The 26,592-nt window shown below is 37.0% G+C and overlaps 1 protein-coding gene and 1 pseudogene across 1 annotated transcript; one reads left to right on the top strand and one right to left on the bottom strand.

The window, feature by feature from the left end:
• The first annotated feature begins 4,718 nt into the window (after nt 1-4,718).
• Nucleotides 4,719-7,358, top strand: LOC122965562 (annotated as a pseudogene).
• An 88-nt stretch (nt 7,359-7,446) lies between these two features.
• Nucleotides 7,447-13,915, bottom strand: LOC122965665. Its single transcript, XM_044329824.1, has 7 exons — nt 13,908-13,915; nt 13,757-13,872; nt 12,757-13,077; nt 12,332-12,439; nt 11,769-11,794; nt 11,023-11,112; nt 7,447-10,101 (listed from the first exon to the last, which is right to left on the bottom strand). The coding sequence occupies exons 1-7, from the start codon at nt 13,913-13,915 to the stop codon at nt 10,003-10,005; spliced, it is 768 nt and encodes a 255-aa protein (XP_044185759.1). The 3' UTR covers nt 7,447-10,002.
• Between the last annotated feature and the right edge of the window lie 12,677 nt (nt 13,916-26,592).

Here is a 26,592-nt window from a genome sequence, read left to right as displayed (position 1 = left end):
ATAACAGTAATCAAAGCTGCAAGCAGCGATGAACGGGCCCTCACACCTCTGCGCACGTTGGGCCGCGGCGCAGTCGAAGGACTTCTGTCACGGGCATTTAGATGTCTTCAGACCCGGGCTGTTTTCAGACAGCGCAAGAAGGAGTTAAACATCACTTCCTTTGTCCACTATTTTGCCTGCTGGTGGGGCTGCTTTGCTGCAATTTCGTAGGGGGCGCTATTCAGCCAGTTTGCATCACTGATGGAATATTGTCTTGTAGACGTGTTCAGGCCGGGCTCTTATCAAACATGTAAAGTTTGGTGCAGACTGGAGTATGTACAATAAAGTTATAGCAACTTCCTCTGTCATGGCAAAACATCAAATCTCAACACTGTGAGGATGAGAATTTTCTGCAGGGTGAGAAATTTCTGTCTTGCTCACACCTGTGTCATCAAAATCATTCAAGTTTTGGGCCCATTCACTTGAATTTCAATTAATAAATTTAAAACTTTTGATGAGTTTGTGTGTAAAACAAATTAATTTCCTAATTTTCATCGTCTATTTTTAGAAAAGTAACGACTTTTAACCCACATGACCTGGTCAAAGTTTGGTTGAAATGTGTTCTGTCGGGTGTGTAGAGACAATAAGTAACTGCAGCTAGACACAGAAAAATACACATATATTTGAATGGAGAGCGAACCACTAGGTGCTCGGGCCCTAATAAAGGAAAAACTGCAGTACAGAGCCACAAATTTTAGTTTTGATGTTATTTTTCTACAGCACTTTATTACTAAACTGTCACCCTTGCCCTCATAGGTCATCCCCACTACTGAATTATAAATATAAGATCTATAATTATTGTAAAATAAATTATAATAACACCAAACTTCATACAAAGTTTGTATGTAATGTACTGTATGTATATAGATCTTTCTGCTGTATCCTACAAAAATGAGCTGCATTCAACCCTCACACCAGTGACGGCTGGTGACTCAAAAAATTGGGGAAGACAGGAGGAAAACCAACATACTGCATCAAACTATATCATTGTCCCCCACCAGATGAAATTGGAGGGGCGGAGGGCAATTTTATATGCCAATATGCTTTTAAAAACAAAAACCCCTGAGTGATCTCATCAACAGACAAGCTATCACATGATATACACGTGTTTCCTATGTATTTTTTCTTAGTATACAGAAATATATAAAGTACCACAAAGCTTATAATGTGATACAGGAACAGACCAGTGCTGAATACTAGAAAGACTGAACACTAAAAACATTCACAGATCTAAAAGTGTAGGTTCAAATCAGAAAGTATTAATGCATGTATCAAACACATGACTTACACACTCTTATCTTTGTGCATGACATACAAAATATAACAAAATATCTGACTCTGATGTCTTCTTCTTTCTATCATGGAGATGAAGTATTCATGTCATAACATCCATTTGTGACTATTGGTCATCTGTTAGTTAACAGAACTTTATGGCTGCTGCTTAACCAGTCTGATATCATTAGCAACAATGACAAACAAGCTAACTCTCCTGGTTGTTTCTCCGGTACTTCTCTCTCCAGCCGCTCCCTTGTGGTGTCCTGCTGCTGCTGCGCTGCATAGTCCAGATCATCTCTCCCATTAGCTTAACAACAGTCCTTAACAGTCCTTCCATGGATGTATAAAGAGTCCTTCAGGCTGCTACAACAAGCCAGCTGTTGCATTGGCTAACGTAAGGAGCTATCTACTGCTGCTACTCCGCCTTACAGTGGAGAGAATTGAAGATGAATTCTGGAAACTATCACTGGACCAACTCAATGTCAATATTGCATTCTGGTTTTTGATTGGTTAGGGAGGCTGTCCTCCCTTGGAGCATCATTTGACATGTCTCTTCCGAAGAAGAGAGAGAAAATATGTTGTATAAATATTTTTTTTATTTGCTAATGGTTTATATCAACCAAATATAATTCTTTATATTTTGATCTCCCTCTTGCCTCTTAAAAGATAGAGGGGGATCAACCTCTCCACTATGTGGAGGCTGGTCCATAACTGCTTCCACAGTTTTAGATACAGACTTCATTTGAACTTTTAGATACAGACTTCATTTGAACTTTAAATAAGTCATGAGACTTTGACCTACAAATCTTGAATTTACATGTTTTTTCTATCTTTTACTGTTTTTGAGATATTAGAGTTTGACTTATAAAGTCTTTTCTTGCTCCTCCTGCGATTTTATAATGAGTGTGTATTGCGGAATGTTTCACAGCACTGAGGGAGTGACATCACCAGGAGCAGCTGGAGAGCAGGATTTTAGAGAACACTTCTTGTGAAATATCCTCATAAATCCCATTACTTTGGCCAAATCTTACATTAAAAATCATGTATTAGTAGGAAATTTCATGGTGAATCCATTGATACGGGTTTGAAAGTGGTCAGACTTATTGTTAAGAGTTCATGCCTCCCCATTGTTTTACATTGTAAGAGTGGTGTGGCACTGTAACATTGAGGGCTTATAAAATTCAAACTGTTCCAGTTATTACAAAGTTTTTAACAATTTTTTTTCAGCATAGTGTCATAAGTCATCTAAGAAGTTTGAAGCTGATACCATTAACGCCTTTGGGGGAGATAGCGTTTGTTTGGCAGCCAAAATTGGGGCAAAGTCTTATTGTGAAAGGCTAATTGCGGACTTCCTGTTGGATTTGTGTCAGTGTATGATTTGTAGGTCAAATTAAGGGTTTAAATGGCGTAATAATAAATAAATAAATAAAGAAAGAAACAAACAAACAAACAAACAAACATACGAAAAACAATAGGGTCCTCTTCCTTTTGGGCTCGGTCCCTAATAACTTTATTTGTATAGTACCTTTCATACAAAATGCAACTCAAAGTGTTTCACATTAAAGAGATAAAAAAAAACAAAAGAGAGACATTAAGAACATTAAACAGGAATAGAATAAAAGGAGGCAAACAAGAAAAATGGAAAACAGTGCATTGCATTAAAAGAGAGGACAAGGCTTATAAGCAATAGCTTAAAAAGGAAACACAGCTAAAATTCCTAAGTAAAAGACATAATCAATCATGAAAAAAGAATAAAAATGCCTTAAAATGGAATAAAGTGTCTTAAAGATGATGGGATATGGTGCAAAAGAAATGGTGCAAAAATCATGCTATAGAAAGGCTAGGTTAAAAAGATATGTTTTTAAGTGTCGTTTAAAGCTTTCAACCGAGCCTGCTTCTCTAACGTCTTCAGGTAAGGCGTTCCATAATTTGGGAGCATAATTGAAGAAAGCCGCATCTCCAGTTTTCTTTTGGGTAGGCTCATGGGTCTAAAGCAAACCTGCAGTAGAGGATCTAAGGGCTCGTGAAGGAACATAAAGCAACAGAGAGTCTGTGATGTAGCTCAGCAATAACCCATTGAGAGCTTTATAAACAACTAAGAGGACCATAAAAAGTGCATTGCAGTAGTCCAACCTACTCAAGACAAAAGTATGACTTAGTTTTTCAGCATCTTGCTGAGTTAGGAATAGGTGAACCTTTACAATATTTCTGAGATGAAAGAATGCTTTTTAGTCACTTTCAAAGGAGTCAGGTTACCAAATCTTTTAAATAGCTTTTCACTCTTTGCTGTGGGGCCAATTAATAAGATTTCTGTTTTCTCCTTATTTAATATTACATTTTTAAAATAGTATGCTTTTGCGTATACTTGCACGGCTTGTATTATTGCCTTATATAACAGTCACACATGCTGTAGCCTCACAGTAATGTTTATCTATAAAATTCATAATAATGCTAGTCACTTATTTTCCACTGCTTTCCTTCCAGTGTTGAGCTAATGATCTCACCAGCTGTGTGCTTGCTTTGTTATTTGATATCTACCTGAAAGCAAGTTGGTACTTTTGTTAATTATATAATATTGCAGCAGCCAGCTAAAAGGTGAATCATTACTGAAATATTAAACATCCAGTTATTGTGTACTTTATCTCATCTAACTGTGTTTGTCTCCATATCATCTGTTAAAGTTTGATGAATTTGTGGACAATTTTAACATAACAATTGCATTAGATATTGTTATTCCATGTGTATTTTATGTGCATCATCATCAGTGTTTAATCCTCATGCACACAAGTATGCACGTGTGTGTTTGTGTGTTTGAGCGTACAATTTTATATGTGCACATCATAGGTGCGATACAGTGGGTGTGCTCTGACCTGACCTGTTTTGAAATCAGGTTTCCAAACAACTATTCCCCTCCCTGCCTCCCCTTGAATGTTGTTTCTTTGAAGAGAGATTTGTCCTTGTAATGTTTAAAACTTGGCTGTGGCAACTTTTTAATGGCAGCCATAAAAGATCCCTCCTCTGCACCAAAACACTAATAGAGTTAAATACACCAGAAGGAGACTCATTTTGTCAGTGTACTTGCAACTGCAGGACACTTTTTTCATGGAGATGTTAAATCTTTTTCTCCAGTCCTCCAGTTCTGTCTCCCTGTTGGGGGCTCTGGTGGTCCTGCTGCTCATCTACCTCATCTCTTCCTCCAGCTTCAGCTCCCAGGAGGACAGGAAGGAACCTCCTGGACCAAAACCACTTCCCCTGCTGGGTAACCTGCTGCAGCTGGACCTTAAGAAACCCTTCCACACATTACTGAAGGTGAGGAAGTGCCATAGTATTTTTTTTTTTTTTTTAGTTTGTTGTGTCTGCTAATAATTATGTCACTTTTTTCCTTTTTCCCGTGTTTCTGTGAAGCATGAAAAAATGTCATGACAGTATGCCTCTGTTCTTATTTTTCCAAGAAATATGGCTCAGTGTTCACTGTCTATTTGGGACCCAAGAAAGTGGTGGTCTTGGCAGGATACAAGACAGTGAAGGAGGCACTTGTCAACCATGCTGATGAGTTTGGAGACAGAGATCCAATGCTGATTGTTGATGAATTTAATCAAGGACATGGTAATACTTTGCCCAATCATTTTCCAATCCTTTTTTTATTGTGTACAGCCTTCAATCTGTTACTTATTTAACATATTTTATTCAAATACTTCATCTCAGGGGATTTATGGTCCAATGGGGATTCATGGAAAGAGATGAGGCGCTTTGCCTTTGCCTCACCTGAGAGACTTTGGGATGGGAAAGAAGGCATGTGAGGACAAAATCATTGAGGAATGTCAATATCTTATGGAAGTGTTGAAGAACTTCAAAGGTAAGCGTTGTCATTTTGCATATATGTTGTTGATGTATGCCAACTGCACGATAAGCAACATTTCAGGCTTTAATTTATCATTTAGATTAATTCTGTTTCTGTTGTTTCAGGAGAAGCTTTTGATACGACCCGACCAGTGACCTATGCAGTCTCTAATATTATCTGTTCCATGGTCTATGGCAACAGATTTGAATATGATGATCCAGAGTTCACATCCCTGGTAGAACAAACAGAAACAATGAACTTGTGGGCTCAACATCAATTCAGGTATCATTTTAACAAGCTTTTCTGTCAAGTTTATAATTTCAGTGTAGTGACTGAAGTATATAATACATAACACATAAAACAAGGGAAAAAAGAGGAAATACTCTCAGTTTCACTCTCTTTGTAAAACCTTTAAAGCTTTATTAATGTTATTTTAATCACTGACGCATATATTTTTTTATAGTTGTACAACGTCTTCCCATGGATTGGCAAATGGGTTGCTAACAGGAAGGAATTTCACAAATTGGCTGCTGCTAATAGGAAACAGAACTTGGCGCTGTTAAGTCATTTGAAAGAGACCCTTAATCCACAGATGTGCAGAGGCTTTGTGGATGCCTTTCTGTTACGAAAACAGAATCTTGAGGTTGGTAAAACTGTCACCTATCACTATTATATTACATTATATTCTGGTTTATAGAGCTTGGGAATAGTGTGAATTTGACCCTCCTGGTGGAGCTGCTTAACCTGACGTGCCAGATGATGTGTGATCTTGTGAATCCAGATGCCACGCAAGGAAAGGAGCTCCTGTCCGGCTGTAAAAAAAAAAGCAGTGTATGATGCCATAGCTGAGTCCAATTAAGTACACTTAAAAGTGTCAGTGCATGCATACTCTAAAAGGCTTGATTTCTGAGTGTGCTGTTGATGTAGACTATGAAAGATGCTGAGACAGATCCAGAAAATTCTCGTAAAACAAAAACATAAGTGTAAAGTTTTACTTTTAGTTTATTGGCAAAGACATTTCAAATCTGCAAATTGATTGACAACTGATTGTCTATGAACTGTAGCATTTTTCTGTTAGAATAAAACAGTAAATCAGTATGTTGGTTTCTTTTACTAATTTAAAAAACATCCAACTTTGGGACAGATTGTTTCAGTAAATGTGCTGATAAATCTTCACCTGCAGGAGTCTGGGATTACCAACAGTCACTACCACAATGAAAACCTTTTGATATCAGTAATGAATCTGTTTGCTGCTGGCACTGAGACAACAGCTACTACACTCAGATGGGGACTTCTGCTCATGATCAAGTATCCAAAAATACAAGGTAAATGGCTGTAGATATCCACTACTTTCATAGAACAACATACTGTCAAAGCCACACTTTGTGCTTTACCAACACAAAATCTCTCAGACCAGGTCCAGGAGGAGCTGAGCAGGGTGATAGGGAGTCGTCAGGTGCAGGTTGAGGACAGGAAGAACCTGCCCTTCACCAACGCCGTCATCCATGAGACACAGAGACTGGCTAACATCATCCCTACATCCCTTCCTCCCTTCCTTCCAGGGTCACTTCATCAAGAAGGTCAGACTGAATAAAAGAGTGAGGCTACATGAATTCATGCATGAAAAAGCATGAATTAATTCATGTAATACCTCATGAGTTATCAGGAATGTAAGAATTAACTGTATCACATGCATGCCTTAATGCAAAAACGTTATGGTAAATGGGACATGTCATGCACATGGAACCAGGAGTGGACCACCCAAGTGCCATCATTTCACATGGTATGTGGGCCGGATCTGGGTCACAGCAATTGTGCTATCTGGGTTATAGCCTGTTTTGTACAATACTTAAGCTACTACCTACATTTTTCACACAGCCCTGCTGAATAATACAACCCTTCTCCTGGCTCTTTCATGAGACAGAAATATGAAAAGGATAATCAAAAGCACCAACTCCCTCTCAAAAACATGAAAAAAATCACTTATATTTTATGTTCTCTAAAAATAACTATAATCAAGTAATTTACAAATTCAGTATAGTATTTTAATGATCATGCCTCTCAATAGCACTGCCTGTGTTTGGTTTAAATATGGTAGTTGAAGAAAATGAAAGTCTGTATGACACTTTTTGTGTAAGTGGGGGATATGCTGTGGTACCACAGTTGAATTTGGAAAGGCTATTTAAATGGCATTGATTAAAAACTGGCAAAACAACACAAAATGAGGCGTGGCATCATTTTTATTTGAAGAGGACCAAAATAAATCTATTGAAACTACAGTTTTTATCCAGAGAGTACTTGGCTGGATTAACCCCAAGTCAGATGGACTTGGGCAAACAGCCAACTGGTGGCAAAGTGTAGAAACCAAACTCAAACAGTCATAAAGCTGATCACATACAGATCAAAGATCATTTAGACACTCTGATAGTGCTATGGATGTATGCCAGATGATTAGAATTACATTTGAAGTACACTGATAAGAGCTTTCCAGCTTCCTCCAAAACCAATAGAAAACAAGTTCAACCTTGAAAAGGGAACACTTTGTAATTTTATAACACATTTAAATGTATGATACACAATGTGCACCGTCATGTTAGAAAGGAAACAGATGTTCAGTGTTTTATGATGTTGTATTACGAAATGTTTTTTATGTACTGAGCATAAAAAGTATTTTAGATCTGCTTGCACTGGTGAGAGTTACAGGAAGTTCAGAGTTCTGACACAACAGGGAGGAACATGAAACTGTCTTTCTTCATTTTTCGAAACGACACAAAGAGACACATGAAGCAATGACTTGACAAAGAGAGTAAGACTTCAGTGTGGGAATGGCCAACATAACCAGCAAAACATGTTGTGCAGTAAAGGATAGCTTAACAAATTTAAAAAGACAGCTCAATACAACTGATTAACAACACAGTACAGTAGAAGATCAACATAAAAAATGTGTAAATACCAGTGGTAAACTTCTGTTGTAACCTTATTTTTCCGTGACTAACATCATTTATGGAGAAAAGAACACCATATATATACCTTGCCTACATTATTTACATCCTGCATTGGCTTTTTTTATTGGTCTGCTTCATGTGATACACTGTACCAATGACTGATCAACACGTGAACACAATCAATCAATCAATCAGACTTTATTTAGACTTTTATTATTTGTATAGCACTTTTCATACAAGCAAAATGCTTGTATGTATTGCTTCACACAATAAACAATAACCCCCCACCGCCTCACATCCACACACAAAGCGATAAATGACTTGGTAATTAATAAAGCACTCAATAATAATAGCACTCAATAATAACAGGAACAGAGGAAACATTATCATAAATCTCATCAATTTCCAATGAGGACACACCAGAGGCAGGATTAGAAATAGATAAATAGATGAAACTCAAAAACTCACAAATATTGTACCCGGTCATGTTATATGTGATATTTTTTGACTTAATTAATTGTTGAAGATTACCTTAATGCTTTACTGAGAATTATAGGATATATTAGAATTGTTGGAGAATTTGAGGCAAACTTATGATTTGTGCCATATAAATAAAATTTACTTGATTTGACAGACATTTTTGTTAAAAAAGTATAGTAACTTAGACCTAGACTTAGCATAGTTCAGTACACCCAACAACAGTTCATTTCAACACAGATGCTTGAAAGTTTCAGAGTGAATATTTAGTCACCTTTGTTCTTTTAGTTACATTTTAGTTACGGTTCTTATCAGACATGGAATATGTAATATTGAAGCTATGATCATATTGTAATGCAGTACTGAGCAAAGATTACCTCGATGCATTCAAGGACACTCAGATTTCACCCTTTAAATACAAGACACCACCAGTTCTCCAGTTTGCTTATTGATTGTCCCCTTGGGTTAATTTTCTAACTGTTCATGAATAAAATGCTTATTAGTAGTTTACTCTCAAATGTTTGAGTGTCCTTGAAAACATCGCCAAGGAAAATAAAATAAAATGGTTCCTGCTCTCAGTTGCATTAAAATTTTAACTTAAATAATCAGTGATGATAAGGTAAAGGCAATGGATTTCTTTTGAAGTACTGTTAACAGTATCCTGATCAAAATTAACTGTGCAGTGTTGTATAGTCCCCTGAAATAATGCATTATCAGTTGTTTTTAATCAGTTATTTGAATCCAAGATTCAGAAAATAAGTTTAAACACTGCATAAAAAAATAACAATAATAAATAAACTAACAACTGACTAACAATAAACTAATTTGTTTTATTTAATTTTTTTACTGGATATCACAGCAATGCTAATGTTATATGACACAAAATTACAACAAACTGAAGTACTGCAACTGTCAAAACATAAAAAAACATAAACATAAACACAATAAGAAAGGGTCATAGTCCACCATATACAATGTAAAAACCCAAGTCGGGGAACCTGTGGATGCTATACTTTGATATGTTCACAAAAAATGGACACATTCGACTAGTTTGGATGAGTATTTTCGTTGCAACTTGTAAAACTAAACTGATGGAAATAACACAATGTTCAACATGTAAATGCAATCTATCGTTAGAACGTGTCATGTCACTTGTTATAAGAGACAATGATGCTGTCAATTTCCTCTATTTAAAATCATACACTGGCTAAGTAATGGATCACAAAGCTCTTCTGCCATCATCTCAATAGAACAATCATCTTAATGCTGAGCAAAGCAAATCCAACAAAAACTAGAAACAACTACTCAACATTTGATGATCCAACTGTCCGCTCCCTTACAGACAGAAAACACTCAGCAGGTTTTATGAATGCACCTACATTATGATTAGTCTCATTTCTTCTTCCTCTTTCCTCTCATTTATTGTTAATCACTGACATAGTTGTAGATCCTGCTGGGATCATCGTCTGCTTCCATCATCGCCGGAGTCTTGACTGTAGAATAAGTCACCTCCTCCTCCTTCACCTGTATAACACAAAGCAGAGGTTTATTTATTAAGCAGAAGACTGTTAACTGCAAAACTGTCTACTGTATGTTTGCAAAACAATCCTGATTGTATATTATACATGATATATACTGTATTATTACACTTGATTGTTGGACATCTCATTACAAAACCATGGGCATTAATATGCAATCTATCTAAAGATGTTGAATGGGGTTGAGGCTCTGTGCCGGCCATAGTCAAGTTCTTCAACACCAAACTGGGAAAATCGTTTCTTTATGGACCCAGCTTTGTGCTCAGGGTAATTGTCATGTTGAAAAAGGAAATGTCCCTTCCCAAAATGTTACTGCAAAGTTGAAAGCACAGTAAAATGTTGCTGTATTCTGCATTATTATTAAAGGGGAAGTAATGTGCGCATTTCCAGGTCTATATTTATATTCTGGGGCTCTACTGGAATATCTTTGCATGATTTATAGTTAAAAACTGCTTATTTATCTTATACTGGTCCTCTATGCAGCCCCTCAGTTCAGCCTCTGTCTGAAACAGGTCATTTTAGCTTCTGTCTCTTTAAGGCCCGCCTCCAGATGAGCCCACTCTGTTCTGATTGGTTAGTTTCCAGAAGCTTTGGCCTGCTCCAGAGGCTACATAAACCAACAGTAGTAGCAGGATTTCACTTCTTTTTCTCCTTCTTTACTTGAAATGTAAACTGATATGGAAATTCGTACATGGTTGAGCCTGAATCCAATCCAAAATATGCAAAGATAAGTGCAAATGAAGCATGTTACGTCCCCTTTAAGATTTTTCCTTCATTGGAACTCAGCTCCAGTTTAAAAGTACAAAAACTGTGTGGACAGGTGTTTTTTATTTTTGGCAATATAGTATAAATTTTAGATGGGACCATTATTAACGTACAATACATAAAGGTGTGGTTAGTCACTCACCTTTTCCTTGGAAGCTGTCTTTTGATTGGCATGGTTAACAGTGACATAGGTCAGACTGCCATCTGGCTCATCCTGAGGTTCCTGAGGATCCTGTGGTTTATAAAGTATGAACAGAAAGTTCACATTACCTGCCTGTATTTATCAAGTACAGTATTGTTTCCCAACCTTATGTGAAAATACATTTCTTTTTGAATGCGTTACTTAACTTTGCTTTTACAGTAAAGACAAATGTACTTTAAATAACTGTATTGCTGCAGTACACTTTCTGGCCACCAGTGGCAGCACTGAGCACAGATATGCATCATTGGTGATCTAATGTTTTTACATGAAACTGATGAAAGAAAAGTAAAATTACACACCATCTTAGATTCTACATAGACTGAGGAATTCATCTCCACCTCTCAATGTAAATCATGATTTTGGTACTTTACATACATACATGATGTTAATTTAATCCTTGATGTTTTTTTTTTATTTTCTACAGCACTGATGAGCATTAAATGGCACATGTTGCTTCACTCCTGTAGCCACCCAGGACTGTGATACATAATATGGCGGCCCTACATCAGGTGTTAACCACCAAGAAACTGAAATCCAATCATGTGAATTTACTCTGTTGCAGCGAGAGAATCCACATTCATTTAATAGAACTGGATCTTGCATCATGAAACAGGCCAGAGGCTGCATATGTGTCTGTCTATCATATTAGAAAATATTAAATATATTTGAAAATACATTTTACTCACAGGGGGATTGACTGCTTTTGGAAAATCTGGAACAAAAGGGAAGGTAAAATTTCAAGATTAGTCTTTAATATCATCATTTTGTACAGTAGACATGTTATTATTAACATTGTGGCAATGGAAAGACAAAAAATGTTTATATCTGTGTGCAAGGTACATTAATAGTTTTAGTACTTATGCTTCATGCTACACTGTGGGAGTCTTACCAACCAAATTGCAATATTCAGTAAATACCATAAATGATCAGAATCACATATGAACATTAAACAAAGAATAAAAACAATAACCAGTGATGTTTAACCAGTGCCAATCAGCTCACAGTCCAGTCAGGAAGCCACAAATGAAATATCATGCTCTGATATTTGAAAATAAATAGTTGTTGTTAAATATGTAAATATGTTAAGTTATTTTAATAAAGATTCACATAGTCCAGCCATAGCTCAGGCTGAATTGTTACTCATCTAGTCTCATATTGAATCATATCTCATTTAACATTTAACTCATATTGTGTATTAAGTATATCATGTTATATTTAAACAAATACTGTACATGCTCTTTTTACTGACCTTCTGTCACTGTGTGTCTCTTTCTGAATTTGATGAAGACAGCAATGATGACGACCACCACCACCACCACCCCGACCACTGCACCAGTGATGATGTAAAGAGAGGGACCTGTGTTCAGAGGATACAATTAACCAATTACATCAAATTCATTACAAAACATACAAACATGTGACACCTCATCTTAAACTATAGAATCTATTGACTCCATACATGAGATTTATGATTTACATGTGAACAATCAAATACAATTTTTTTTACAATTATTGATTTTTCTTGCTCTAGTTTGATTTTTCTGACCAGTCATATCATTTCCCACCTGTGCATGTGACCTTTTCAGAATCTTAGTCTTCATAATCTTATCAAAGTTTTTTCTTTTTGTCATTTCAAACCCAGCAGTGTATCTGTTAGGCTGAACATTATCTTACTTGTATTGGACTTGTCTGTCTGATCATCATTTGTCCATTCTGTGAAGACAGGTGTGTAGTCAACCTCTATCCGGACTTTATTCCTCTCATCAACCACCTGGCAGGTGTATCTTCTGTTGTGGCCACTCTGACGCTTCACAGTCAGAACAGAAACACAGTTTGTCTGTCTGTTGAACTCGTATCCGACACCTTCACCAAGCAGCACAGTGCCTGTTTCATTCACCCAGCGGATGCTGTTCGGTCGACAACCAAGGTCGCTGTATCTCAGCAGAGAACACTCTAATGTGACATTTCCGTCAGCATCTGGTGGAGATGGCGAGACTGAAAGAAAAAAGTAAAAACTTTTTTTTTCATGTTTATACCTAACTAATGTCAGTGTTGCTGATTTAACATGTAACTTGTGATACCAGGGGAAATATTCAGTTTCACTGAAAAGAACTGAAGTGAAATGGAGGAAAACTGAGCTGAACTGAATCAGGACCTATCCATGGTGTTTCCTTGTGTAAGACAAGCTGGCTCAAGCTGAATATAAGTACATTATGAGTAACCTGTATTGTTTAACAGCCAAAATAACAACAAATGACCTGTAATGAACTCTGGGTCTCTGCAGTGGTGGATGGGGACTTTACCCCACTGCCATCCGTGCATGCTTTGGTCATATGTACATGACTTTGACACAAAGTATAGCTGAGGTGAAGGGGAATGTCTGATTGGACAAATTAAAATTGTGACTTTGTGATGAAAATAGATGAAGGGTCACCAAGATTATTTTAATTTTTCCTGTGGGGAACATGAATGACTGTATCAAATGTCATGGCGATCCATCCAATAGTTGCTGAGATATTTCAGTCTGGACCAAAGTGACCAGACCAGGGTTTTATACTCTACTTCTACTCCCCCTTAGTTTGGGAGAGCCCCCATCATACTGAACCCTCCACCTGGAACAGGAAACATGGAAACAGAGTTCCACTCTTTAATCTCAGCGAGAAATGAGACTCACTTGTGATAATACTTAGAAGCACAGCACTGTCCAATTTAGAACTCAGTCGACAGGTGTATAAACCAACATCCTCAGCAGTGATGTTGTTGATGACCAGAGAGCAGTTGGTGTCCACACTCAGCCTGGCAGCTCGGGCTTGTGAGTTCTTCACATTTCCATTCTTAAGCAGATTAAATGTCTGAGACGTATCTCTGTTGTAAAGCCAGTTAACTCTGGAACAAACTCTGTCAGAGGATGAAACACCATCACAGGACAGAATGGCCTCATCTCCAGGTCTGTGGTAGAAATGGATGACTCCACTGATGCCTGGTTGAAAGAAAGCACGTTTTGTAAGACAAAGACACATTGCATTTAAAATCATCTGCATTTTACATTTGCAACCACAGGGAGAGAATGTGTCAACCTACACCATCTAGTGGTGGTGTTTATAGGAGAGAATCGTTTCCAATTATGTCTCAATGATTCAGTAAATTGTGGGTTCTTTGGGATATATAAATGTTAAAACCAGATAAGTTTGGTTTGTGAAATCACCACAGAGTTAATCAAAATAAACAAAAGTTGATTCAGATTAAATCTGCTGATCTGATGTTTTGGTTTGGTTTGTGTGTCCTTTTATCATTCTGTGCATTGTATGTACTAACTGTAAATTATATTAGGATGTTAATATCTGCATATTTTATCAGATGGACAGAGTTTGAAGGACAGGTTGGCATTGTTAAAAGTCTGTCTTAAATGCCATAATCATTCCTCCTGTTCATACTGACCATTAGAAGATCCCTTCATAATTACAATGGAAGTGATGAAGGACAAAAGCCACAGTCCTCCTTCTGTGCAAAAATCTATTTAAAAGTTTGTCTGAAGCTAATATGAAGCTTCAACGTCCAAATGAGTAAAATCAAGTAGATATCTTTCAACGTTACAGTCTTTTTAGTGCCAAAGTCCCTCTTTCTGTTACTATACTTCCACTGCAGCTCAACAGGGAAACACTGTCCGAGGAAACACAAAGAGGGAATTAGATGCTAAAAGACTGTAAATGTGTCAGATGTCCACTTGATATGACTAACTCAGACTGCTGAAGCCTCATATAAGCTTCACATCAACTTTTAAAAGGAAGTTTTGTACAAAATGACTGTGTGGACACACTGTGGATTTTTGCCTCCATCACTTACATTGAAAGCACATTTGAAGGGGATCTTTTAATAGCCAGTATGAACAGGAGGAATAATTCCAGCGAGGAAAACCTCTTTCACTGTTCATATGGACACCTGACTGCTGTTTTAAGACACACTTGAACAATTGTGAACTTGTCCTTTAAAGGAGAAGAACAGAGCATGAACAGACTATTTGATCTAGTTTATACATTTGAAAATACATGTAAATCTAATCTGACTCATAATTGCTGTACTTTTTATTTGCTCACACAAATATTTGTATATTTTCTTACATTTTTACATTCCAGAAAGGTTATTAAAGATTATTAAAGGAGCAGCTAAAGCAGGAAAATAGTGACAAATAGTTCCTTGTAGCAATTTTCACCCCAACTGTTATTTAAAAGCAATCAAACATTTACATTTAAATAATAAAACACTGCTTTACCTTCAAACTGAAGCACCAAAATAAGAATTAATTCCAGTAGAGTCATTCTCCGTCAGCAGGCAGAAGTTGTCTGCCGTTTCTCCTCTGCTACAGATCTGTTTGTGATGGCGCTGTTTCCTCTTTGTGGTTGACTTTCTGAGCAAAAATGACAACATCACCCACCACCCAACCTGTTGTAAGTCCTACAGAGTAATGAGTTACAACACTTCTGTTTGTGTGTTGTACATTTAGACAGCAGAGCAAGAGACTCAATTATAACAAACTTGTTTTTCACAAACTGCTGTTGTGTCATTTTGGAAATTATAAATAAATTCCTTTTTAATAGCACCCTACCTCGTTACTTTGATATACATCTTGAACAGAGCAACACAAACAGCTAATAATTTAACAAATGCCATGTTTTAAATGATTGACGGTGCATTTAAAGTGACTTGACTGAACAAACATACATGTCATATACTACAGATGTAGTTTATCCAAAAGTCGACAGCAGATTCTACAAAAATCTTCATTCTGTCCATGTACAATCTTTTTCTGAAGTGAAATCTTGTATCTCCAAATATCAAGATGCTGAAAACTAAAAAGATAATCTTGAATAATGGAGAAGTTGTAAAAGTTGCGAAATTAAAAGAGGAAGTGCTTGTTTGGTGAGAAACAAAAAAAGAATAAAAAGACTATTAAAACGTCAGTTCTTATTTCTTGACAGAACAAGATCTGAATATCTATAATACATATATCGATGGCCGAAGAGCAAAACCTCCTATCTGAAAAATGCACTTTTTTGAGAAAACTAAAAAAAAACTTGTGATGGGTAAAGTTTTAGTTCAGTAGTCAGTGCAGTCGTCTATGATCTGGGAGACTCTAGTTTGAGACCTGCTGTGTGGACCTCCTTCGTAAGGTAGTTTATTCATGAACACTTTAATTTTCTAAAATTAAAAGCGCAATAAAAACAAAAACAGGATTTTTAGGCCTTTTTCCACTTTTATTCAAATACAAATACAAATAATTTTGCTGCCTCAACAAATATAGATATAAATACAAATACTGGGCTCTCTGCACATACCTAGTATGTGTCAAAATAACATAAAAGCAATAAAAAAAGGCTCACAGTCCACCCCCTACAATGTTGAATCCCAAGGTGGGGCATATTTGGATGCTACCGAATGTTCACAAAAGAAGTGCGAAAATTTTTTTTTCCCAGAACAAGAACTCATTTGACTATTTATGGTGATTTTTTTTAGCTGCAACTTGCAAAACTGAACTGCTGGAAATAACGCGTTGTTTTGTGGTCAATTTGCTTACCTAAAAAGACGGAGTCCATCAGTAGAACTTGTAATTTCACTTGTTATAAGCGGCGATGATGCTGCCGATTTCCTCTATTTAAAATCATACACTGGCTAAGTAATGGATAACAAAGCTCTTCTGCCATCATCTTAATAGAATGATCATCTTAATGCAGAGCAAAGCAAGTCAAACAAAAACTAGAAACAACTACTCAATGTTTGATGATCCCACTGTCAGCTCCCTTACAGACAGAAAACACTCAGCAGGTTTTATGACTGCACCTACATTATGATTAGTCTCATTTCCTCTTCCTCTGTCCTCTCATTTATTTTTGTTCGTTGACATAGTTGTAGATCTTGCTGGGATCTGCTTCCATCGTCACCGTAGTCTTGACTGTAGAATAAGTCACCCCCTCCTCCTTCACCTGTATAACACAAAGCAGAGGTTTATTTATTAAGCAGAAGACTGTTAACTGCAAAACTGTCTACTGTATGTGTGCAAAACAATCCTGATTGTATATTATACATAATATATACTGTATTATTACACCTATATATAATTGCTGGACATCTCATTACAAAACCATGGGCATTAATATGCAATCCAACTAAAGATGTTGAATGGGGTTGAGGCTCTGTGCCAGCCATAGTCAAGTTCTTCAACACCAAACTGGGAAAACCATTTCTTTATGGACCTGGCTTTGTGCTCAGGGTAATTGTCATGTTGAAACAGGAAATGTCTCTTCCCTAAACTGTTACCACAAAGTTGAAAGCACACTAAAATGTTTCTGTGTTCTGCATTATTATTAAAGAGGAACTAATATGCACATTTCCAGGTCTATATTTAAATTCTGGGGCTCTATTGGAATATCTTTGCATTATTTACAGTTAAAAGCTCCTTATTTATCTTATACTGGCTCTTTATGCAGCCCCTCAATTCAGCCTCTGTCTGAAACAGGTCATTTTAGCTCCTGTCTCTTTAAGGCCCCCCTCCAGATGAGCCCTCTCTTTTCTGATTGGTTAGTTCCCAGAAGCTTTGGCTGGCTCCAAAGGCTACATAAACCAACAGTAGTAGCAGGATTTCACTTCTTTTGGAAACTAAAATGGAAATTCATACATGTTTGAGCCTGAATCCGATCCAAAATATGCGAGGATAAGTAGAGGTAACAGTGCAAATGAAGCGTCCGGAGCAGGCTGAAGCCCTTGACATGCAAGGAGCATTTTTACATATGCTCACCTCAAGTTTTGGAAGTTTGTCCATGTTTAACATGGACATCCAATATCATAAAAAGTATGTAATGTCTCCTTTAAGGTTTTTCTTTCAGTGGAACTCAGGGATCTAGCCCAAACCATCATAAACAGTCCCAGATTAAAAATACAAAAAATGTGTGGACAGCTGTTTGTTTACTTTTGGCAATATAGCATAAATTTTAGATGGGACCATTATTAATGTACAATACATAAAGGTGTGGTTAGTAGAGATGTGCAGAGAGCCCAGTATTTGTATTTGTATCTATATTTGTTGAGGCAGCAAAATTATTTGTATCTGTATTTGTATTTGAATAAAAGTCGAAAGAGGTTTAAAAATCCTGTTTTTGTTTTTACAACATTTTTAATTTTAGAAAATTAAAGTGTTACAATAAGTGTTCATGAATAAACTACCCTACGAAGGAAGTCGTCTCGAAATGGAGTCTCCCAGAGCTAAAACTTCATTCATCGCCTCATTGTATACAGACCTCTACCTATTTATACACCCATAACACAGAGTCAGCACACCATGTAACATGTAGGGAAGAACTTCAAAGGCGATTCTTGCTTTGCACTTTTCATTTATTGCCTTTTTCACAAACTAACTTTGTGGAAAGGAGAAGGGGAACAACAGGTTATGGAGAGTCCCTCAGGAGCACTTTGCTTGTGTCAGTAGCTCAGCTTTATCTCTGAGGAACACCCCCAGCTCCGGGAGGGAAGTCCAAATTAGGAAATGTGCATCATGTAGCAGGTGGATGTTGAAACCTGCTGATACACGTAACAGCGGAGCAGAGGAGAGAGACTGAGATAACAATGTAATCGACCTGCGAGCTGGTATTTGACATGTTTTGGGGGTTTTTTCTTTCCAAAAACAAATGATTTTTTAAAATATTTGTATGAAACAAATATTCATTAAAAAAAAAAAACCAAAAAACCCACTATTTATGTGCTGCCAAATAAAATATTTGTAATCATGCACATCCTTAGTGGTCAGTCACTTACCTTTTTCTTAGAAGTTGTCTCTTGATTGGCATGGTTAACAGTGACATAGGTCAGACTGCAATCTGGCTCATCCTGAGGTTCCTGAGGATCCTGTGGTTTATAAAGTATGAACAGAAAGTTCACATTACCTGCCTGTATTTATCAAGTACAGTATTGTTTCCCAACCTGATGTGAAAATACATTTCTTTTTGAATGCGTTACTTAACTTTGCTTTTACAGTAAAGACAAATGTACTTTAAATAACTGTGTTGCTGCAGTACACTTTCTGGCCACCAGTGGCAGCACTGAGCACAAATATGCATCATTGGTGATCTAATGTTTTTACATGAAACTGATGAAAGAAAGTAAAATTACACACCATCGTAGATTCTACATAGACTGAGGAATTCATCTCCACTTCTCAGTGTAAATCATGATTTTGGTACTTTACATACATACGTGAAGTTAATTTATTCTTTGATGTTTTTTTATTTTCTACATTCATCCATTGTGGAGCTTGATGAACATTAAACGACACATGTTGCTTCACTCCTGTAGCCACCCAGGACTGGGATACATAATATGGCGGCCCTACATCAGGTGTTAACCACCAAGACACCAAACTACAGTCATGTGAATTTACTCTGTTGCAGTGAGAGAATCCACATTCATTTAAATGAATTGGATTTGGTCTTTGGTGGTTTCAGAGTTATCCAGATAGAGTTTTACTGCATGATTCAGATACTGTAATTTAATTTTCTAGCATCATGAAACAGGCAAGAGGCTGCTTATGTGTCTGTCTATCATATTAAATGTATTTGAAAGTACATTTTACTCACAGGGGGATTGACTGCTTTTGGAAAATCTGGAAAAAAAGGGAAGGTAAAATTTCAAGATTAGTTTTCAAATATCATCATTCTGTACAGTAGACATTTTATTATTAACATTGTGGCAATGGAAAGACAAAAAATGTTTATATCTGTGTGCAAGGTACATTAATAGTATTAGTACTTATGCTTCATGCAACACTGTGGGAGTCTTACCGACCCAATTGCAATGTTCAATAAATACTAAAAATTATCGGAATCACATATAATTAAACAAAGTATATATGGTCATATCTGTAAATATGCCAAGTTATTGTGATATAGATTTAAGGTCACAGCCATAGCTCAGGCTGCATTTATGCTCATATTACTCGTATTGTATCGTATTGTATCGTCTTGTGTCGTATCTCAGTTAACATTTGACTCATATTGTATATTATGTATCTCATCATATTTAAACAAATACTGTACATGCTCTTTTTTACTGACCTTCTGTCACTGTGTCTGTCTTTCTGAATTTGATGAAGACAGCAATGATGATGACCACCACCACCATCATCACCCCGACCACTGCACCAGTGATGATGTAAAGAGAGGGACCTGTGTTCAGAGGATACAATTAACCAATGATATCAAATTCATTACAAAACATACAGTCAAACATGTGACACCTCATCTTAAACTATAGAATCTATTGACTCAGTATGTGAGATTTGTGATTTACATGTGATCAATCAAATACAGTTTTTGTACAATTATTGATTTTTCTTGCTCTAGTTTGATTTTTCTGACCAGTCATATGATTTCCCACCTGTGCATGTGATCTGTTCAGAATCTTATCAAAGTTTTCTTTTTGGCATTTCAAACCCAGCAGTGTATCTGGTAGACTGAACATTATCTTACCTGAATTGGACTTGTCTGACTGATCATCAATTGTCCCTTCTGTGAAGACAGGTGTGTAGTCAGCCTCTATCTGGACATTATTCGTCTCGACCACCTGGCAGGTGTATCTTCTGTTGTGGCCACTCTGACGCTTCACAGTCAGAGGAGAGACACACTTCATCAGTTTGGTGATCTCGTATCTGACACCTTCACCACGCAGCACAGTGCCTGTTTCATTCACCCAGCGGATGCTGTTCCGTAGACAAGGACGAAGGCCGCTGTATCTCAGCAGAGAACACTCTAATGTGACTTTACCATCTCTCTTTGCATCAGCATCTGGTGGAGATGGCAAGACTGAAAGAAAAAAGTAAAAACTGTTACTGTTACTGTTCAAACTTTTTTCATGTTTATACCAAACTAATGTCAGTGTTGCTGGTTTAACATGTAACTTGTAATATCAGGGGAAAATTCAGTTTCACTGAAAAGAACTGAAGTGAAATGAAGGAAAACTGAGCTGAACTGAATGAGGACCTATCCATGGTGTTTCCTTGAATAAGATAAGCTGACTTAAACTGAAAATAAATATGTTACAAATAAGCTGTAGTGTTTATTATCCAAAAAATTAACAACATATGAACTCTAGGTCTCTGCAGTGGTGGACTGGGACTTTACCCCACTGCCATCTGTGCACCATTTGCTCATATGTGCAGCCACACTTTGATGCAAAGTATGGCTGAGGTGAAGGGGGACACTGCCATCCCTTGAGCCTTGTTTGGCTAAAAGTGAAGCAAATACATTTTTATGACAAAATATTAATCGCTAAAATAACAGATATTTTCATATCTATATCACCTGTGCTGATCTTTTCTACACTTAAAATAATTTATTTCCGTCACCTTCACCTCTGACCACCCCAGCATTGTGTCACCTTTCAATAGGAGGGTTTTATACTGTACTTCCACTCCCCCTTAGTTTGGGAGAGCCCTGTCATACTGAACCCTCCACCTGAACTTGGAAACAGAGTTTGGGTGGACAGGGTGAAGGTGTAGTAGCTGGTTAGAGATTGACCTCTGTGCTCCTGTCAGCTGACAGCATCTGGCACCACATGCCATCTGAATTAAACATTATTTAACTCTTTAATCTCAGTGATAAATGAGACTCACTTGTCATAATACTTAGAAGCACAGCACTGGCCAGTTCAGGACTCTGTCGACAGGTGTATAAACCAACATCCTCAGCAGTGATGTTGTTGATGACCAGAGAGCAGTTAGTGTCCAGACTCATCCTGGCAGCTCGGGCTGAGTTCTTCACAACACTTCCATTCTGGACCAGACCAAATGTGTTAAACTTATCTGTGCTGTAAAGCCAGTAAACTGTGGAACAAACTCTGTCAGAAGATGAAACATCATCACAGGGCAGAATGGCCTCATCTCCAGGTCTGTAGTAGAGATGGAAGTCTGCTCCACTGATGCCTGGTTGAAAGAAAGCACGTTTTGTATGAAATGACACATTGCATTTAAAATCATCTGCATTTTACATTTGCAACCACAGGGAGAGAATGTGTCAACCTACGCCATCTAGTGGTGGTGTTTATAGGAGAGAATCGTTTTCATTTATGTCTCAATTATTCAGTGAGCTGTGGTTTCTTTGGGATTTTTTAAAGTATTCTCCAATGTTAAAACCACAGAGTTAATCAAAATAAACAAAAGTTGATTGAGATCAAATCTGCTGATCTGATGTTTTGGTTTGTTTTGTGTGCTTTTATTGTGCTGTGCATTGTATGTACTAACTGTATATTATATTATAATGTTAATATCTGCATATTTTATCACATGGACAGAGTTTGAAGGACAGGTTGGCATTTTTTCAAGTTTGTCTTAAATGCCATAATCATTGCTCCTGTTCATACTGACCATTAGAAGATTCCTTCATAATGCACTTACAATGTAAGTGAAAATCCACAGTCCTCCTTTCATCTCTTTAAAAGTTTATCTGAAGCTAATATGAAGCTTCAGCGTCCAAATGAGTCAAATCAAGTAGATATCTTTCAACGTTACAGTATTTTTAGTGGCAAAGTCCCTCTTTTTGTTACTATACTTCCACTGCAGCTCAACAGGGAAACACTGTCCGAGGAAACACAAAGAGGGAATTTGATGTTAAACAGACTGTAAATGTGTCAGATATCCACTTGATATGACTAACTCAGACTGCTGAAGCCTCATATAAGCTTCACATCAACTTTTAAATGCATTTTTGCACTAAATGATTGTGTGGACACACTGTAGATTTTTGCGTCCATCACTGACATTGAAAGCACATTTGAATGATCTTTTAATATCCAGTATGAACAGGAGGAATGATTACAGCGAGGAAAACCTCTTTCACTGTTCATATGGACACCTGACTGCTGTTTTAAGACACACTTGAACAATTGTGAACTTGAGAGAACAGACTATTTGATCCAGTTTATATACATTTGAAAATACATCTAAACTTAAACTGACTCGTAATTGCTGTACTTTTTATTCTCTCACACAAATATTTGTATATTTTGTTACATTTTTACATTCCAGAAAGGTTATTAAAGATTATTAAAGGAGCAGCTAAAGCAGGAAAATAGTGACAAATAGTAGCAATTTCAACTTTTATTTAATAGTAATCAAACATTTACATTTAAATAATAAAACACTGCTTTACCTTCAAACTGAAGCACCAAAATAAGAATTAATTTCAGTAGAGTCATTCTCTGTCAGCAGGCAGAAGTTGTCTGCCGTTTCTCCTCTGCTACAGATCTGTTTGTGATGGCGCTGTTTCCTCTTTGTGGTTGACTTTCTGAGCAAAAATGACAACATCACCACCCAACCTGTTGTAAGTCCTACAGAGTAATGAGTTACAACACTCCTGTTTGTGTGTTGTGCATTCAGACAGCAGAGCACAGCACCCAACTCATTTTGAAAGTTATGAATAAATTCCTTTTTAATAGCACCCTACCTCATGACTTTGATGTACTTCTTGAACAGAACAACACAAACAGCTAATAATATAACTAATGCAATGTTTTAAATGATGGACGGTGCATTCAAGGTGACTTGACTGAACAGACATACACATCATATACTACAGATGTAGTTTATCCAAAAATCGATTACTTTATATCAGCATGTCAGTTATTCCACTGTAATCAAATACACTTTTATTTCTGTGATGTATGTTGCTCACACACAGTGCAGAATAATGGAGAAGCTGTAAAAGTTGTGAAATTAGAAGAGGAAGTGCTTGTTTGGTGAGAAACCAAAGAGGAATAAAAAAACTATGGCTATGTCAGCTAGTTCTTATTTCCTGACAGAGCATGATCTGTATATATACACACATATATATATGTGTGTGTGTGTGTGTGTGTGTGTGTTTGTGTGTAATTGTCAACATCAAATTCATCTTATCCCCTATTTTTTTTTCAGGGGCTCTACTTGAATATTTTTTCATGATTTACAATTTTTAAAAAAATGCCTTATTTATCTTATACTGGCCTTTATGCAGCCGCTCAGTTCAGCCTCTGTCTGAAACAGGCCGTTTTGGTTCCCGTCTCTTTAAGGCCCCCCTCTGTTCTGATTCAACAGCTGTTGGAAGCTGCCCCTCAGCAGGTATCTGCGGTCTGTTGAGGCAACAAACCATGAAACACACTATAGTCGTAGGATTCCACTGCTTTTCCACATTCTTTACTTGAAATATTAAGCTGAAATCAGATCTGACATATGAGAGTGGTTAATGCAAACAACACATGGAAGAATGTTTAGAACAACCTTAGCAACAAAGGCTACAGAACAGACAGCTACTTATGGGCATGCAGGACGAACTGACATCAGCTCGTCAGCAGGATAGAAAAAACCATCATAAACGAAGCTTTCAGAGCAGGTTGAAGCCCCAGATTTTAACTTGCAGGGAGCATTTCTATATATTACATTCACCTCAAGTTTTGGGACTTTAACCATTTAATATCCGACATGACATAACAGTATATAAATAACAGAAAAGCAGAAAAAGCATGATATGTCCCCTTTAATTCTGAGAGTACTTTATTTAATTTATTTCTGTCTAGTTTGCTTTACATTTGAAGTGTTTCTTTTTGTGCACAGTTGAAAATTGTCATGTTTTGTGAATTTCTGGTGACTGACAGTTCTGTTGATATCATCACACTGACTGTCAGAACGTAGCTGTGTTTTAATTTGAAGTTAAATTTTAGACAGAGTTTAAGTTTGCTGAGCACACACACTGGAAAAATGACACCATGATATACAGGAAATGTGTTGACAGACACCCACAACAAGACTCAACATAAATGGAAAAACAGCTCATAGATGGTTATATAGATCTGTTTTATTACAGATTTTGGCAAGTTTTTATTTCATAGGTATAATTATGTTTAAAGTAAGACTTTGATCACTGTAATCCTGTTTATACTCGCATTTAAAAGATTAATAATGTGAGACCTCAACAGTCTGAGTTTGACAAATGGACAAAGTGGGTATCTACCAAACTTCCAGTTGCTTCAGTACAAAACTTTCCCTTTTGTGTTACTTTCCCTCCACCAGCTCAGCTGTAGGACACACTGTCTGGGAAAACACAAAGAAAACATTTGTGCTAAGAAAACTGTAAGTTTGAAAGACAATCCTTTTAATGATTTATAAAGCATGAAATGGCTTATCCCCAGCATATAGAGCAGAGTTACTAAAACCACATGTCCCAGCCTGTTCCCTGAGGTCCTCTGATACCCTGCTGCTGCTGTCACAGCACCACACCTATAAAAACATCAGGGACACAGCCATCTTATGCACCCAAAATATGAATCACCTTACCAGCAGAAATTAATGAGGTGACCTCAGTGAGCACTTTTAAAAACCAGGTAAAACCTCACCTATACAAACTGGCCTTCAATTAACTTCCTCTTCTACTTATGTATGTTCCAGCATCTACCTATGTATGTTTATTGCACTTTGTGCACTTAATGTCCAATTTTTTAATGTATTTTCATGTTTTATTCTCTTATTTTTAATGTATCTTAATGTTCTGTTATTTTAAATGTATTTTAAATGTTTCTTATTTTTTATGTTTTCCTTATGTCCTTTGGTTGCAACTACTGTATGAAACATTTATGTACTTTGGTAGTATTGGGAAATGCAATAATTATAGAGTTTTTAAGAAATAATCTAATATGATAATATATCACACAAATCTAATACAAAACTACACACTGAAAAGTATTAAAAGTAAAAAGTGAAAGTGAAAAGTATTTTCTGTTATTGAGACATGGAACCCGTTAGCACTATCTTGTGATCATTAGTGTAGGCAGAAATCACAGTGTGGGTGGGCATGGAGAGAATCAGGTGGGCCTATCCAATCCAAGACCAATCATACTTAATAGGTTCTGAAACGCATATGTTAACCAAAATAGGCCATTACAACTATACTTGCCTGTATGGACCACAGTTTAATCATTAGAAGCCTTATACATCATCAGACATAATGTCACAGGCACCAAGATGAACATTAACAGCATCACATAGCCGGGCACGGTGGCCACATATTTACACTACTGACTGTATATAAATATGGATGACGCGTCTCCACTTCCTGTGAAGTGAAGCCAAAATACCTCCTTTGTGGGAGGTGCCATCCTACTTGTGTGACATCATTTGGAGCCAGAGTCTGACAGACACAACAGCGTAGTGTATGGATAGAGGTAAACCAGTACCAACATGCTCAGTGGCCACATAAACCACACACATGCATTCACACACGCAGAGATGGCAGACACAGCAATGTCAGCATAAAATCCAATTGTACACACAACAAAAACTATAGGCTACCCAATAAACAGTAACATTAACGTCTTTCTGTGACTGCTTTGTTTCTCCATGGTTTTTATCTTGACCTACATTAAAAGCAGCTGGCTAGTGGACAGTTGGCTCCTACTCCTCTGTGCAATGCTGTACACTGAGTGAAAGAGGAGAGGCTGCTTGCA

This window comes from Thunnus albacares, chromosome 16 (genome assembly GCF_914725855.1).
Source record: "Thunnus albacares chromosome 16, fThuAlb1.1, whole genome shotgun sequence".
Classification (NCBI taxonomy): Eukaryota; Metazoa; Chordata; class Actinopteri; order Scombriformes; family Scombridae; genus Thunnus; species Thunnus albacares.
Note: the sequence above shows the minus strand (reverse complement) of the source record. Positions and strands in the feature narration are given on the sequence as shown.